The sequence below is a fragment of the Lepidochelys olivacea genome (genome assembly GCF_965140295.1).
Source record: "Lepidochelys olivacea isolate rLepOli2 genome assembly, chromosome: 3".
Lineage (NCBI taxonomy): Eukaryota > Metazoa > Chordata > Testudines > Cheloniidae > Lepidochelys > Lepidochelys olivacea.
The window spans coordinates 40,731,459-40,745,622 of NC_140413.1; the positions used below are offsets into that span (position 1 = coordinate 40,731,459).

A 14,164-nucleotide genomic window follows, 5' to 3' on the forward strand; every position below is an offset into this window, starting at 1 on the left:
CCAGATGTTCCGGGCTTTGGGTGAAAATTACTTGTCAGTGGCAATGCGTTTCTTGGGCAAAATTCTCCATATCACAAAGTACCTCAACCATTGGCTCGCTTGTTGCTGATGTGAGAGGCCACTGAATGGGTATGGCAACTATGATACCCTTTGGCCCCTGAGGCAGTGTCTCTAGGTTAGATGGGAGAGGCATATTAGCAGAGCACAGTGGAGAAGATCTACATTGCTACTACCTGAGCTGGATCTATTGAATTGCTAAATATACTGGCAGGAGTTAAATTCTAGTGTTGTGAATCTGGCAGCTTTCAAGACCCACTAAAGGCTTGTCTGTATATCAGTTTGCACCAAGTTAGTTAAATTGGTTAATTAAACTAGTGAAAACTCCTGAGTGGACAGACTTATATCAGCTTAGCTTGGCCCTGTAAATTTGCAGGGCCAGCTAAATGGATATAAACCAACTTTAAATTAATTTAAGTGTCCACACACAAAGTTTTACTGAATTAACTAAACTGATTTAAAATCACACCTTTACATATATCAGGGCAACTTGTGTGTGTAGGCCTAAAATGCAAACTTTTAAAAAATAGTCTACTATTTGTGGAATTCTGTATGAAAAAAAAACAAGACTTGGAAAGATTTGGAATGAAATTTACTGTTCAAACTACCTTGATTCATTTTGTAACCACTTCAGTCCATAAGACAGTAGATTCCTCCAGGTGGAAGGTATATATTTGGATTTCTCGTGGTAGGTCCTATTGCACTGCAATCCTGATTCTTACACAGCCAGAAAGCAGCATCTCCTCCTCTCTTGCAGACTATCCCTCTTTTACAGTGTTGCGTCTCCTCCTAGCTTCTCTGATCAGTTCCCCCACCTTCTTGATATGTTCCTGACTCATCATCTCGACACATTCGCTTCACCCACGACCACCTGTTTTGCTCCCATGACCCTTATTCCACCTCATGCCTACCTTTTCCTCACTACTTTTTTCCCATCCTGCTTGCATGCCTCTGTTCTGATTCTCCAGCTTTCCCTCTTGCCTTCCCTCACCTGTTTCTGCTACTATTCCTTCTACTTTCCAGGTCTTGGTGGAGCCCCATTTCTGTGGTTACCTGTTACTCTTTCTCCCTTCCCATGCTGCTGTTCCTTCCAAGTTTCTCCAGAATCCACACAAAGACCTATATACCAGACGCTCCACCTACCTTGCAGCACCCATAGATTTGCACCACTCTTGATTTTCAGGGACGAGATGGTTATCTGCAGCAAAATACTGTGACCCTAGGCACACCTGTAGTCACACCCTACATACAACTGCAATGATATTTGTACAAAGTATGCCTTGTAAGGTATCATGTGAAAGCTAGGAACCTGCTGATTATTAATACTATTATAAAATGCATGTGTTAACCTTATATGTGAAGTTAGAAATTCCCTCTGTATGATGTTACTAGAGCATGTTTAAGACAAGACAGCCTAATCTAGGTAAAGGCGATAAACAGGTCTGTGCTAGACAAAGGAATGTGGATTGACCTCAATTTACATATTAGCAGTAAACAAAGCCATTGCTAAACTAGCAAGGGTTATCCTGGTCCTGAACTCGAGAGAGCAGACTGAGCCCCCAGGAGGCCGTCCTGACTTGTAAGACAGAGACATCCCTTTGGGATATAAGGAACACAGAGATACTCCATCTTGATCCTTCACCTTAGGAGACAAAGAAACCAAGTGATTTGATATCTGTGATGTGTCCTGGCCAGTAAAAAGTTGGGTAAGAGACTGGGGGTAAAATAAACCTTTTTGAACAAAGACTGTAACTTGCTACATTAAAGTTTAGACTTTCAGATGCATGTTTTCACTTTTATTTGCTTGTAACTATCTCTACTTTTTATCTCTTTTAGTTGGTATCACTTAATCCATGCTCTTTTGTTAGTAAACTTGTTTTACATTTATTATAAGCCAGTTCTGTGCTGTGTTTGAAGGGAAGGGTGTATCTACCCCAGTTAAATTAATAAGATGTGATGTACTGACTAATTAACAGAGCAGCAATCTTAATATTGTCTGTGGATGCACAGTGGTAGGGGCTGTGCATTGCAGAGAAACATCTCTGAGGCACTCGGGCTGAAGTTTATTGATCGTTACCTGCTAGGCAAGATCTGGGCCAGGCAAGCCTGGAGCAGTTTGCTGGTGAAGGAGACAGATTAGGGTGACCGGGAGCTGACACACAGTCTAACTGCCAGCAAAGCTCACTCTTGCTGAGGAAGAGAGGTAACACAGTGTCTCACAATTCTGGGTATCCCCAGCAGCATGTTACAAATACTAACAGTAGCAAAGCAAGATTCTCATTAGAAATGAACAAGTTTACTTTGCCTTCCCTTCTCACCACAGCAGTCTTGGGCCACAGTGAAGTGACCCTTCCCCACAATGATGAAAATTGGATGCAGCCCTCTAGAGCTTTTAAAAGCTAACACTGCCCAGTGGAGGGGAAAATTGCTTTCCCAATGAAGGGATTAGCATAATATTTGATGCCTGGACAGGAGGGGAGCAAGCTCAGTCTGCAACTGGGCTCTTGTTCATCTTGAATCCATGCTTTGGAGACACATTTCCTAAATGAAATGGTTCACATTTCCCAAGCAGTGCAGGAAATTTAGCAATATATATTAAAATTAATTAAAGAGGTGTGGCTAAATCCCCTATACTGCTCTGAAAATCTCAATTAGTATATTTTGTTATGTCCACCAATTAATAAGAAAGCTTTCCAGGTGTCTTATTCTAAGTAAAAGTTATACTTTTATTTTAACTAAAAAGCTTACTTACATATTTTCCCTTTCCTGTTCAGGTATCCAGTCCATCAGCATCTGTTGGAATTTAAATAAAAAATTAAATGGCTAAAGAATATCTTTGTTTCCCCAAAACAGTATTTTAAAGCCAATAAAACACTGTGTAAGGAATCTAAGAATCTCTCTTAGCACATTAAGTGTTCTGCCCCTCTTTGAATCCTCCTTCAGTTAGCTGGAAAGTGGATCTACATATATTCTCATTCTGTTCACAAGGATTCCATTGTGCAACTTTTGTGACAGTAGACATAATGTAAGATTAATTCCATGGAAATTTGTCAGTTAGGTAACATCTCAATAGCATGAAAAGCTGTGGGATTACTCACGCTAAAATTAAGTGTGTCGTGCTTTTGAGCGTGCCCTGTAAGATTTCACTGCAGATTTGAGACAGCGGCTCCCCACTTTCATTTTTAAAAAGCAGCTAGAATGTCAATGGTTTGGTGTGTAGTCAAGACTCTGTAGTGTACTTTATCAATTATGTAAGATTCATGGCATAGGCCTGATTCTGTGCTTGTTAAAGTCAATGGCAAAACTCCCACTGACTCAGTAGAGGAAGGTTTAGTTCTGATTTCCAAACCACCCCACTGACATATGTCATATATTTTTAATCTTCCATTCTCATGGTTATACAACTTATTGAACTAAAATAGACATATTTGACAGTTACACTATTTGACATTTTTAACTGACACAACTTGTGCTGCAATAAAATGCCATCCCAGACTAACAAACCTATACATAGTGCTAAAAAACATGTGTGTTGTGAACGAGGTTTGCAGTTCAGTAAGAAGATTTAAGTTTAAAAAAAATTTATATAGTAAGTACTAAATATAATTTACTCACAAGCACAAAAAATTAGAAGTAGATTACAATCAAAATGACAACTTTCATATAGAATTATGATTTCATATATATGTATTATATATAACTTAGATGTTAATGCCTGAGAATTAAAAAACGATAGTGTTTTAAGAGGTTCAGTAACACATTTATTATGTGTAGTTTCCTCATTATTATCATATCGACTGCAACTGAGCAGAACTATTTTAACCTACGGGGAATAGCGCTTAAGCAGAATCATGGTTACTTTTGTGTAAATCTGTATAACCTTTATCTACCCCTTTGTGCACATGTGATATAGAACTGTATTCGATTGTATGATTACATCATATATCCCAAATAATATGATCTAGCATCACACAGGATTTTTTTCTGCAGTATTATAACATGCTTGGTCCATGTGGAAAAGTTTCTGTGGCATTATTTGTGCATCTTGTATACAAATAACTTTCACAATCTCTCTATAAGACCTGAACCTATTCCTGTTGAAGTCAGTGATACAATTCCCATTCTCTTCAGATGGAGCACGAGCAGGGTCCTAAATAGTGGTACTCAATGGGAGAAGATTAGTTAATTAATTAAAGAGTGTATTGTAATTCACACTCATGAGGGAACAGAGCTAAAGTTGCATGACCATTTCCTGACTTTTGAGTGGTTAACTGTACAACCTTGATTTTCTCTTAGTAGGTTTTTCTTATATGGAATTGATAGATATGTTGGTTAATTTCATCATCGTTCATTGATTAGCAAAATTCTTTCTAAGGATTACAAACATCTCAACCTCTACAGTCTCTAACATTCATCATCCCTTCATGGAGATAATCAATCTGCACTCATCAGAATAACTCCCCAATGCATGAAATTAATAACAAGGTTTTGGCTGTGTATTAATTCTGTGCTAAAGATTATGAACTGAAGTATTTCAATACTTAATTTAATTACAGTAAAGCTGAGAAACATGAATAAGAGAGATTCTCACTTGTTATAACTTTCTAAGTATGATTTACTTATTTAAATGTAAATAAAGTTAAGAAAGACTGTAGCAAAAGGTAGGCTCTTAATAATACATATTGGTTCACCAATCCCAGTGCTATAACATGTTACCCCCTGCTAAGAGCTAACTTTTGAAAGGTGATGTGTTGCAGTGTACTTCTGATATAGTATCTGCTTCAGTCCTTTGTTTCTAGCACTGCTGAAATATCATTCTAGACCTCTACAAGACTGGCACAAATCAGTATAGTAGGGTTTACTGAATTTGGTAGAAAGAAAAGGAGTACTTGTGGCTCCTTAGAAACTAACAAATTTATTTGATCATAAGCTTTCGTGAGCTACAAATAAATTTGCTAGTCTCTAAGGTAAGCTCATATGCTTTGTTAGTCTCTAAGGTAAGCTCATATGCTTAGGTGCTCTGTTTAATTTGGGCCTTTATGGATAGTCCTAAGTATGGGTCAACATGTACCTGCACCATTCCAGGAAGATCTCTGGGAGGCATTCAGGCTCAGGTTCCTCTGAGGTTCTTGTAGTAGGGTACTGGGTTCTGATCAGGGTCGGGGCAGCATCCACAGAATTGTTAGTGTAGTTCCAAGTGAAGGATCTTTATCATTTGAGCTTTCAGAGGTAGAGGGTGAAATCCTGGCTTCATTGAAATCAATGGCAAAACTCCAGTGGGGGTTGGATTTCACCAGGAGAGAGAACATTTTGATTGTGAGATTCCCAGACTGGGTTTACAAGGCAGGCATCATCTTTTTACCCATAAACTGGGCAAATTTAGTATTAACATCATTCAAAGACAATTAACAAAGAAGTCCAGAATGCATTTCCAGGCATCTGAAGAAGTGGGGTTTTTACCCACGAAAGCTTATGCTCAAATAAATCTGTTAGTCTTTAAGATGCCACCGGACTCCTTGTTGTTTTTGTGAATGCCATTTTACAAAGTCTCTTTTCAGTATAAAACAATGTTTTAAGGAAAACTAATACAATATTGTTCTTGATTCATAATTATTTTATATTAAGATATTAACACATGAGCTAGCACTTAATATTTTATAGAGACTGTGCTTTAGAAAGATGTAGTACTTTAATTAGTTACTAGAATGTTAATGCATGGAATAAGCCCTGGCTAGTTAACAGAGCCCTGCTGCCTACGATGTGCTCTTAGGCCCTGATCCCAAGCCTGTTAGCATCATCAATAAATCATATTCCACTGTGGAGTAAAGATATTATTGGGTTGAGCTCCAGATTGTTAGTTGTGCCTGATGATGCTTGTGAGATAAGGTTAGAAAAACTGATGGACTGTGGAGTTGAATAACAATTTAGAACAGTGCTTGTGACAATCCACTGGTCTTATTGACTTTCATGGGCTGCTGAAGTATTTAAAGTTAAGTGCATACTTAAGTGCTTTGCTGGATAGGGACTAAAGCATTTGCTAAAATAACTTCAGGATGATGACCCTTGGGACTGAGCTTTGGTTTTGTCATTTACTGTATAAATCAAGGTTTGCCTTAAAACTAAAATCTGAGTGCCTGCCTCAGCAAGTTATTTAATATTTTCTCAAATCTTTGATTTCCTAGGAAGTGGAGACAGTGTTAGGCTTGCCCTCTTTTCCTACGTTAACCGTCCCTGCATTCTTTCCAATTAGTAATGTATTGTTTATTATTGCCAGGGGAGCAGGGAGGTTGGGTATAATGCTATACACAGCCTCAGAGTCTTCTGATAACTGCATCTTCCTCAGAAGTAGTTTGTCTACATAGTCTCTAAAACATAACAAAATAGTTACTAATATTCTGAAATAATAGGAGTTCAACTCAGTACTTGTATCTCATCACAGTTTTGCATTAACATTGCTTCAAAGACACCGGTTGGCAAAAACCTGTCTGCTTGTTCAGTTCTAGGTAAGATCCGAAGTGCTGTTGGAAGTGCTCAGCTCCTTATGTCTCAGAAATTCCAGCAGTTTTATTGGCTTTGTCAACAGAATCTGGTAAGTCAATATCCCTACCCACCTCTCTCTAATCCCTCCAATATCCTGGGACTGGCAGCTACAACTGCATGGCATACATATTACTGGATAGTTTAAGCAAGTTGATACCTACATTGATCCACAAAAAATTGGTTTTAACATTCCAGTTCAGAGCCAAATTTAACCATCTAGTTACTGCACCTGCATAAAGTTGTACAAGTCCTGCCGTTTCACTTTGGAGGGTTCCCAGGGCCCTTATTTGTCCTAGAACTCTCTTTTTTTCTTCTTAAGCTGAGTCTGGCCATAAAAATATAGAATGGAGCTTCTTATTTTTCCCACAGAGTAAACGTAATTTCAGGCTAGGCAACTTTTATTTCAGATTAAAGAAAATAAACAAATATAAACTCTCTGTGAGACAGAAAACACAGTGACTTCATTTTGTAATATTCTGTATCTAAACTGAGAATGGCAGCCACCTTAGTAGTAGGGAAGAGAAGACTTCCCTTGATTTAAAGTTGCAGTACAAAGAGAACAGAATTGGCATGTGTTTCGGTTATATAATTACATATATACAGGTCTGATCCTGTCAAGTCAATGGGAAATGAACGCATGGAGTGCTTACAGCATTGGGCCCCATATTTTGCCTAGCCAATGATATATAAAAAGTCCTAGAGCTAGAGGAGCTCCAGTGCATTATCTGGTAAAATGATTGTTTTGGAAGTCCCCAAGAGTCTAATTCAGTTCTAAATGTTATTTTCATTAATATAATATGACAACTGCTATCAGGGATATGGAAACTGTTGGTACAAGATATTTATCTGTACAAGAACATCATTCTTCTAGTGAAGTACATTTTGTGATAAACCCATTCCTACTTCCTCAGGTTCATTTTCAACATTGAATACAATCTTTACCTTTTGTTTCCCTCTCTGCTTCTATTTAAAAAGTGCTAAATTCTGTAACTTGTGTCACAGAAGACATGACCTAGGTGACTAGCTATACAAAATTGATCATTCATTAATATTTACTGAATAACCTTTTAAAGGCATGACAGTATATTCACACTGCAGATGCACATTTTGTTGCTTGTCACCTACAAAGTTAAACATCCAGGGTTTGAAAATTGTATCCAAAATCTTACTGAGAAAGTCATTTAAAAAATGTCTTACTTTGAATATTGTGTATGGTCCTGATCCCACCCCACTGACATCAGTGGGGAACTTAGCCAGATACAGATCATTTAGCATTAAATCCACCACTTAAATGCAATCGCCTCTCTTTGGGGTAGAACACAGCAGCTTTCCAACAGCACACAATAAGACTAAATAAATATTTAAGACAAGAAGTGGGAAAATTCCACCTTATACCAGTTGAAACTACAGTGAGGATTTAGGAAGACAGAATGTAATTACCCAAAAAAGAATTTATCTAAGACAATGAACCCTCATCCCTAGACTTGCGAGAAGTGCTCTGAGATCTTTGAGTATCACAATTGGTCAAGCTCTTGGTTAAAAGTCTCTTAGAAAAGACTCTCAACTGGTGTAAATCACATTGCTCTTTCAACTTTAAAGGAGATATGCCAACTTACATCAGCTGAGAATCTGGCCCATACTAACAACTAGAAAGAGCATTGTTGGTTCATTACTGCTCCCTACACAACCACCTGCACCAGTGTTTGTAACTGCTGAGTTTTCTTTGATGATTCCTCACCAATGTTCTATTCAGCACTGATCCTGCTCAGCTTGTGAGATCTAATGAGATCACACTCAAGGGTGTCATGGTTGCAGCAGACAAACACATAAGCATTGTCAAGGCCCTTTTTGTTAGTTCTTTGCTCCCTGCAGGATAAAGGCTGCAGTCATAAATAATCTAGTTTTAGAAGCAAAGCCTGAATTCAAAATTAGATACAAACAAATGAAAAGTTGCTGAATAAATTCAAACTTGAACAAGGCTTTTCCAAGCTTAGATGTTTCTAATATTAGTCCTTTTGGCTGGGGTTACCCTTCGAAAATAATGTACATTATTGATTTATACATATTAGCAGCAGGAGGCAGCCCCCTTGTGGTCCAGAGAATACAAAACAAGCTCCAGTCAACAGCAGCTATGTTGGAAAATATACTGTACTGAAATAGGTATGAGCAGAGCTGGGTGTACAGAAGAGCCATTGCCTTCAATTCAGAAGGGGATGACAACGCACAATAAGTAGCCTCCAGCAGGCATCTTCTTATGGGTCTGTAATGTAAATTGGGAAAATGACAAGAAGGATTGAGAAGGCTGTGTTGTAGTGGAGGAAGAACAGGTTGAAATAAAAGCTATATTAAATGTTGTACATTGCCACAAGACTCACCTGACGTGGACTGCATATAGGGGACCAATATCTTAAAATGAGTGGAGTCACACCAGTTTACACACCAGTTCAGGATCTGGCTCCTGTGACTTACTTGGACACAGGCTACAAATTATGTTGGAATAGACACAATTTTTAAATTAAATGTTTTAAGTCCCTCTAAACGTCATCTTTCCCCACAGGAAGTTTCCACTGAATCCACTGAGCTCCCATAAAAAAAGATACTTCCTTTAGCAGCGAAAGGCGGGGTTTCAAGTGAACTAATTAGAGACCTACTCATGAAGGGGGATGTCCTTCCCCCTTCTTATCAGATTCACAAGCCATTGACTCCCCACAGACTGGGCTACAGTGTGTGTGGAGGCTGCTGCAGGCAAAGGTCTAATGTGGTGGTTGTAGATTGTCTCCACGGCTGCTCTGAGGCCTAGAGGGAAAGATTCCTTACTGCTGTCTTCACAGAGATCCTTACCACTCAGGCCATCTCTCTCTAAAGTTGTCCAGCTGGTCCCTACCTGGAATAGCACTCTCAAGAAAATGCCTACACAGCAAAGGATTATGTCCCCATAATAGCTTTTCTTATATAATTTCCCTTTAGTACCCAAATGGATTCATAATGAGATGAAGGTCTTCAGGCCAATTCATTACCACTATTATTGGCTGTCCATTAAGTCATACTGCCTGCCCTTGGCACAGAAACTACCTAATCAAAATATCTTGAGGGAAGAGCTTGCCCAGCCCTTTTGGGACCAACCAATAGAACTTTTAAAATGTCTTAGATAAGATATTTGTGCTGTACATAAACCCTAAGACCTGAGAAAATGTAATAGCAACAGTAAGCATAAGCTCGAAATTAATTCATAACATGATTATTTTTGTCTTCTACTCAGATATCACTAGTGGGATAAAAAAAATTGGTTTCTCATGTTCTCCTTCCTCTGTAATGATCCGCAAACATAGTCTGTATGACAGCTTACTACATTTTAAAAGTGCAGGTCAGCTTTGCACAAGAATCTGCACAAGCTACAAGAATCAGTGTATAATGTATAACTCATAGATTTTGGGGTTGTATGCGAGGCACATATTTTCAGTCACAGTTCCCAGCCTCATAATTTACATTGCCTTAGCACTGTGTATCACTGTAACAATAGAAACGGTCACCAGGCATTTTCAACTGTATACAAAGGTGCTTTAAAGAACGTTGTTCAGTGGCTTCCGGTCTATTTATATTTTCTCTATTGTGCATATGTCAGGACCCCAGTGCCATGCCAAGGCCAACTTCCCAGGACCTAGCAGGATTCTGGGACTTATTGCAGCTTTCAATTGAAGACGTCAGCATGAAGTTTGATGAACTGCACCAGCTGAAACTCAATGAATGGAAACTAACAGAATCACCTGAAAGGAAGGTAAGCAGGCCAGATACAATAAAATTTCCCTTCAGATTATAGTGATAAGGCCTCCTGGTGTTACAGTCAGTCCAGAAAGTGATTGGTTTCAAACCTGAAAATAGAAAGTGACTATTTTCCATTGCCTCATTAACAGACAACACTGTCCAGAATCAGGGCCTTGAGGTTTATTTTTACTTTCTTCTCCCATTTTTGGTTTAAATTGTAAAATATAAATAATAAAGGTATAAATATCCCTACCAGCCCTGTGCCTAGTCACTGTCATTTGGCCCCTTGAATTCTGATAACAAATGATTGGAATTGAAAGATGCTCTGATTCATTCAGATTGAAAATGCAACTGAAATAAAGTCCCTCATGCTGTCACACTGTGAGCAGTTAATATCTGGGGACTGCATCCTCTACTTCCTTCCTAATGGGGAGATCTGACTCCCCAAGATCTCTGGCTCTCTGGGGCTGTGCACCATCCCCTCTGAGAATCTCGAGGACTGCAGATCAGCCTGTGAACCTTGTGTGGATAGAGGTTGCATCCTTGTGAATTTCATGCTGTCTGCACTTGGGCTCTCAGGCTCCACATCCCTGCGGCCTGCCTTGTTCACACCAGTAGCAGCACAGATTGCAAATGAGCCACAGTGGCAATATTGCTGTGTATCTGCTTTCTTCTTTACGCTCCTGGCTCCATCTCTGCTGATTACAATATTGTACAAACAGGGAGGGTGTCTTTAGCTTAGAGTCAGTGAAGCTGGCCCCAACTGACTACTTATTTGGTTTTGGAATGCGACTGGAGGCATCTTGTCAGAAGTTGATGTGCTCTTTCACTTCTTCAGGCATTTAGTATAACTGCCTGCTCCTCATCTTGAGTTGCTTGGCCAGGTAGCTGGTGGGTAGGGAGTTTCGCTTTTGCTGATGGTGGGGGTGAAAGTAAAAGATGATTATAGTGGCAGCATTGGTGATTGTCTAAGGAGGAAACTAAATCCTAGTAAAGAGAGAGAAGATGGGAGGAAGGGCACTGGGATGTAGTGCTCCTGGCTGAAAATAGCAAATAAAAACAAAGCACTCTGGCAGAACGTGCTTTCAGGAAGAACGGTGCCTGTGTCCCCTCTCAGGACTCTGCAATAAGTCCTTTAATTTGGAAAGTTGGAACAAGACTGCCAAATACTGTAAAATCTAACCAGTGATAAGTGCATTTGACTATTAGGTTCACCAGTTGCAATAAGAAAACCTACACAATTCATGCCCCTCAAAAGATCTTTATGACATAGGTCTTGCAGTGGATTAAATTAACAATTTACCAGTGTGTCCTATGTAAATAGTGACCCACTGTATCGATAATTATTGCAGCATTAACATGTACTAATGGCGGAAAGCTGCATCATGATAACAATGCCACTGATGCAGGAGGATACATATCATCCAAAGCTTTCAGTTCACAGCCCCACTCAGCAAATGAGTCAAAATAGGAGATCCAAATTTTGAAATAAAATCTGCATTTCATTTTTCAAAACAATATCAGGCTTAATAGCTGCAGAATTGAGCTACCACAAGCATTATACAAACATGTATTAAGAATCACTTTATATTCTAATAATTTCTCAATATGATTTTTTAAGGTATTCTGGGCTGATGTATGGAACAATTAGCCCTACATTTCAATCTGTCTAGTTTGTTTTTGTACGTTACCTTTTTGCAATTCAGAGAGGAGACTAAACTAATAGAGATATATACACAGCTGCTATCTCATACCCAGCTGAGGCTAAACTCAGTATGATTAATTTAATTAAAATCCTGTCCTGCTAATCTTAGACAGGCTTTTCATTGGACCAGAACATCCAGATACACTGAGTTCTTATCAGCCTGTGCTTCTGAACATAATGGATATAATGATGTGCCAGGTAAAATAAAATTATCACAAACATGAAAGTGAGGTTTGCAGCATGCATGTGTACAGTACCTGCAATGAGAGTAAATGGAGATTCACTCTTTATACTGTGCTATTGTACTGCAATGCAATGCATTGGAATTTGCACTGGATTCTGCAATAGCTGGTCCCTCCTGCCCCCCCCCCCGGAGTCCCCAGAACTGATGGTGATTAATGTTTTACATTAATTAGCTCATCTCAGAGTATAAATTGAGCATGTTTATTAGTTGTGTGACAAGTATTTTTTCAATTGACATTTCTCTAATGTGCATGTTTTATTGATATGGTGCCTTTCACATTTAACTCACTTTTCAATTTTCAATAACCATTGTAGGAAGAAAGGAAGGTTCCTCCTCCAGTACCAAAGAAGCCCCCAAAAGGAAAATTCCCTATAACGAGAGAAAAGTCTCTTGACCTACCTGACAGACAACGTCAAGAAGCCAGAAGACGACTAATGGCTGCTAAGAGAGCAGCCTCCTTTCGGCAGAATTCAGCCACAGAGCGGGCAGACAGCATTGAGATCTATATCCCAGAAGCCCAAACCCGGCTTTAAAGACAGAGCGCTGCAGAGTGTCCTTTTTTAAAACAAATGCTTGTACAGTTTGTCACTTACCTGGTAATTTTTTCTCATTCTCTCCACTGAATATGCCCTTGCTGTTGTGTTCTTTGTGCCATAAGCACAGTGGAATGCTTTTGATTTCCTCAGAGTTTGCTGAGCTCCTTGCAAGAACTACTTCTTTTTGTATTTATTGTCTGACTTACAATCAGCTACAATGGATAGGGCTTGTTGAGACCTGACTTATCCAATATGTTCTCAGAGGACAACAAGAAACACCTCTTGAGATGGAACCCAGCTTACTTTTTTGTTATTTATATTTTTATAAATTGTGTGATAATTAAGGATAAGAATAACAAACTATAAATGGGTGCATCTCACCATTCACTAGAGGCATTAGCTAATACAAGTAGAAGGTGCTACAAATGTGAAGTGCAGGAAAGAAAGAACCCATTTATCTCTCTGACCTCCAGTTTCTTTTCCTTGAACCCAGCTAAAATATTTGCCCATGTGCTCTGCCATTCTACCCATCTTTGTTACTGCAGAATAACATTAGGCCTCTCATGTCAAGTCAAGTTTCTGGAGATGAACAGGAATATCCAGCCACTAAAACTCCGAAGTTCATCAGGAACCAAGGTCCTATTGGGAATGCCCACTGAGAAATGTTTGTGATAGCAGTATAACGACATTCAGAAATCAAAGCAAAATTATAATGCAAGAAAACTTGAGTGATGGGGAAAGGAAAGTGGAAGCCTTAAAAAGTTAGATCTTCTGTAGCAAGATGTGTAAAGAGAACAGTTATACTTACTCCTTTGGAACACTCATTGCATTTTAACAGTTCTTTTATGTGTTAACTTTTTATTTTACAACAATCTTCTCTCTTTAATTTCAAAAGCTATGCTACATGTGATATTTTAAACTCTCAAAATGCTATATCAATTGAGTTTCCAGGGTATCCTTGAAAAAAATATTTGCTTGTTTAAAATGCCAGTTGTGATGTTGTAACCAATTTAAGAAATATGAATGTGAGTGGTAAGTATATCTAAGTTTAAATGGTTATCTTAAGGTAAAGGTGAACTGTGGTTTACATTTTTTTTCCAGAAATCTTTTTCCTATGCAGTATCAGTTAAGGCAAGATGATTCTCTTGCTTGTGTCAGACTTAAAGGAATGATTTGATTGTAAAATGACTTCCAGACATGGAATATAAGGAAAGTAATTTTTTCAAGCCTCTGATTATTACAAGAGAAAAGTAGGAACCATGACAATCAAGAGGCTTTAAATGTTCATTTGAAATAAATTTAGATTGTATTATTCCACTT

General features: G+C 38.6%; 1 protein-coding gene across 1 annotated transcript in view; it reads left to right on the plus strand.

Annotated features, from left to right (window-relative positions):
* Positions 1–13,106, plus strand: part of DLGAP2 (DLG associated protein 2) — a 709,806-nt gene extending 696,700 nt beyond the window's left edge. Inside the window, exons 13-15 of the mRNA XM_084623310.1 lie at positions 6,555–6,646; positions 10,220–10,372; positions 12,623–13,106. Coding sequence (XP_084479436.1) covers positions 6,555–6,646; positions 10,220–10,372; positions 12,623–12,841 — 464 coding nt within the window. The 3' untranslated portion in view covers positions 12,842–13,106. The remainder of the gene's footprint in view (positions 1–6,554; positions 6,647–10,219; positions 10,373–12,622) is intronic.
* Positions 13,107–14,164: the final 1,058 nt, after the last annotated feature.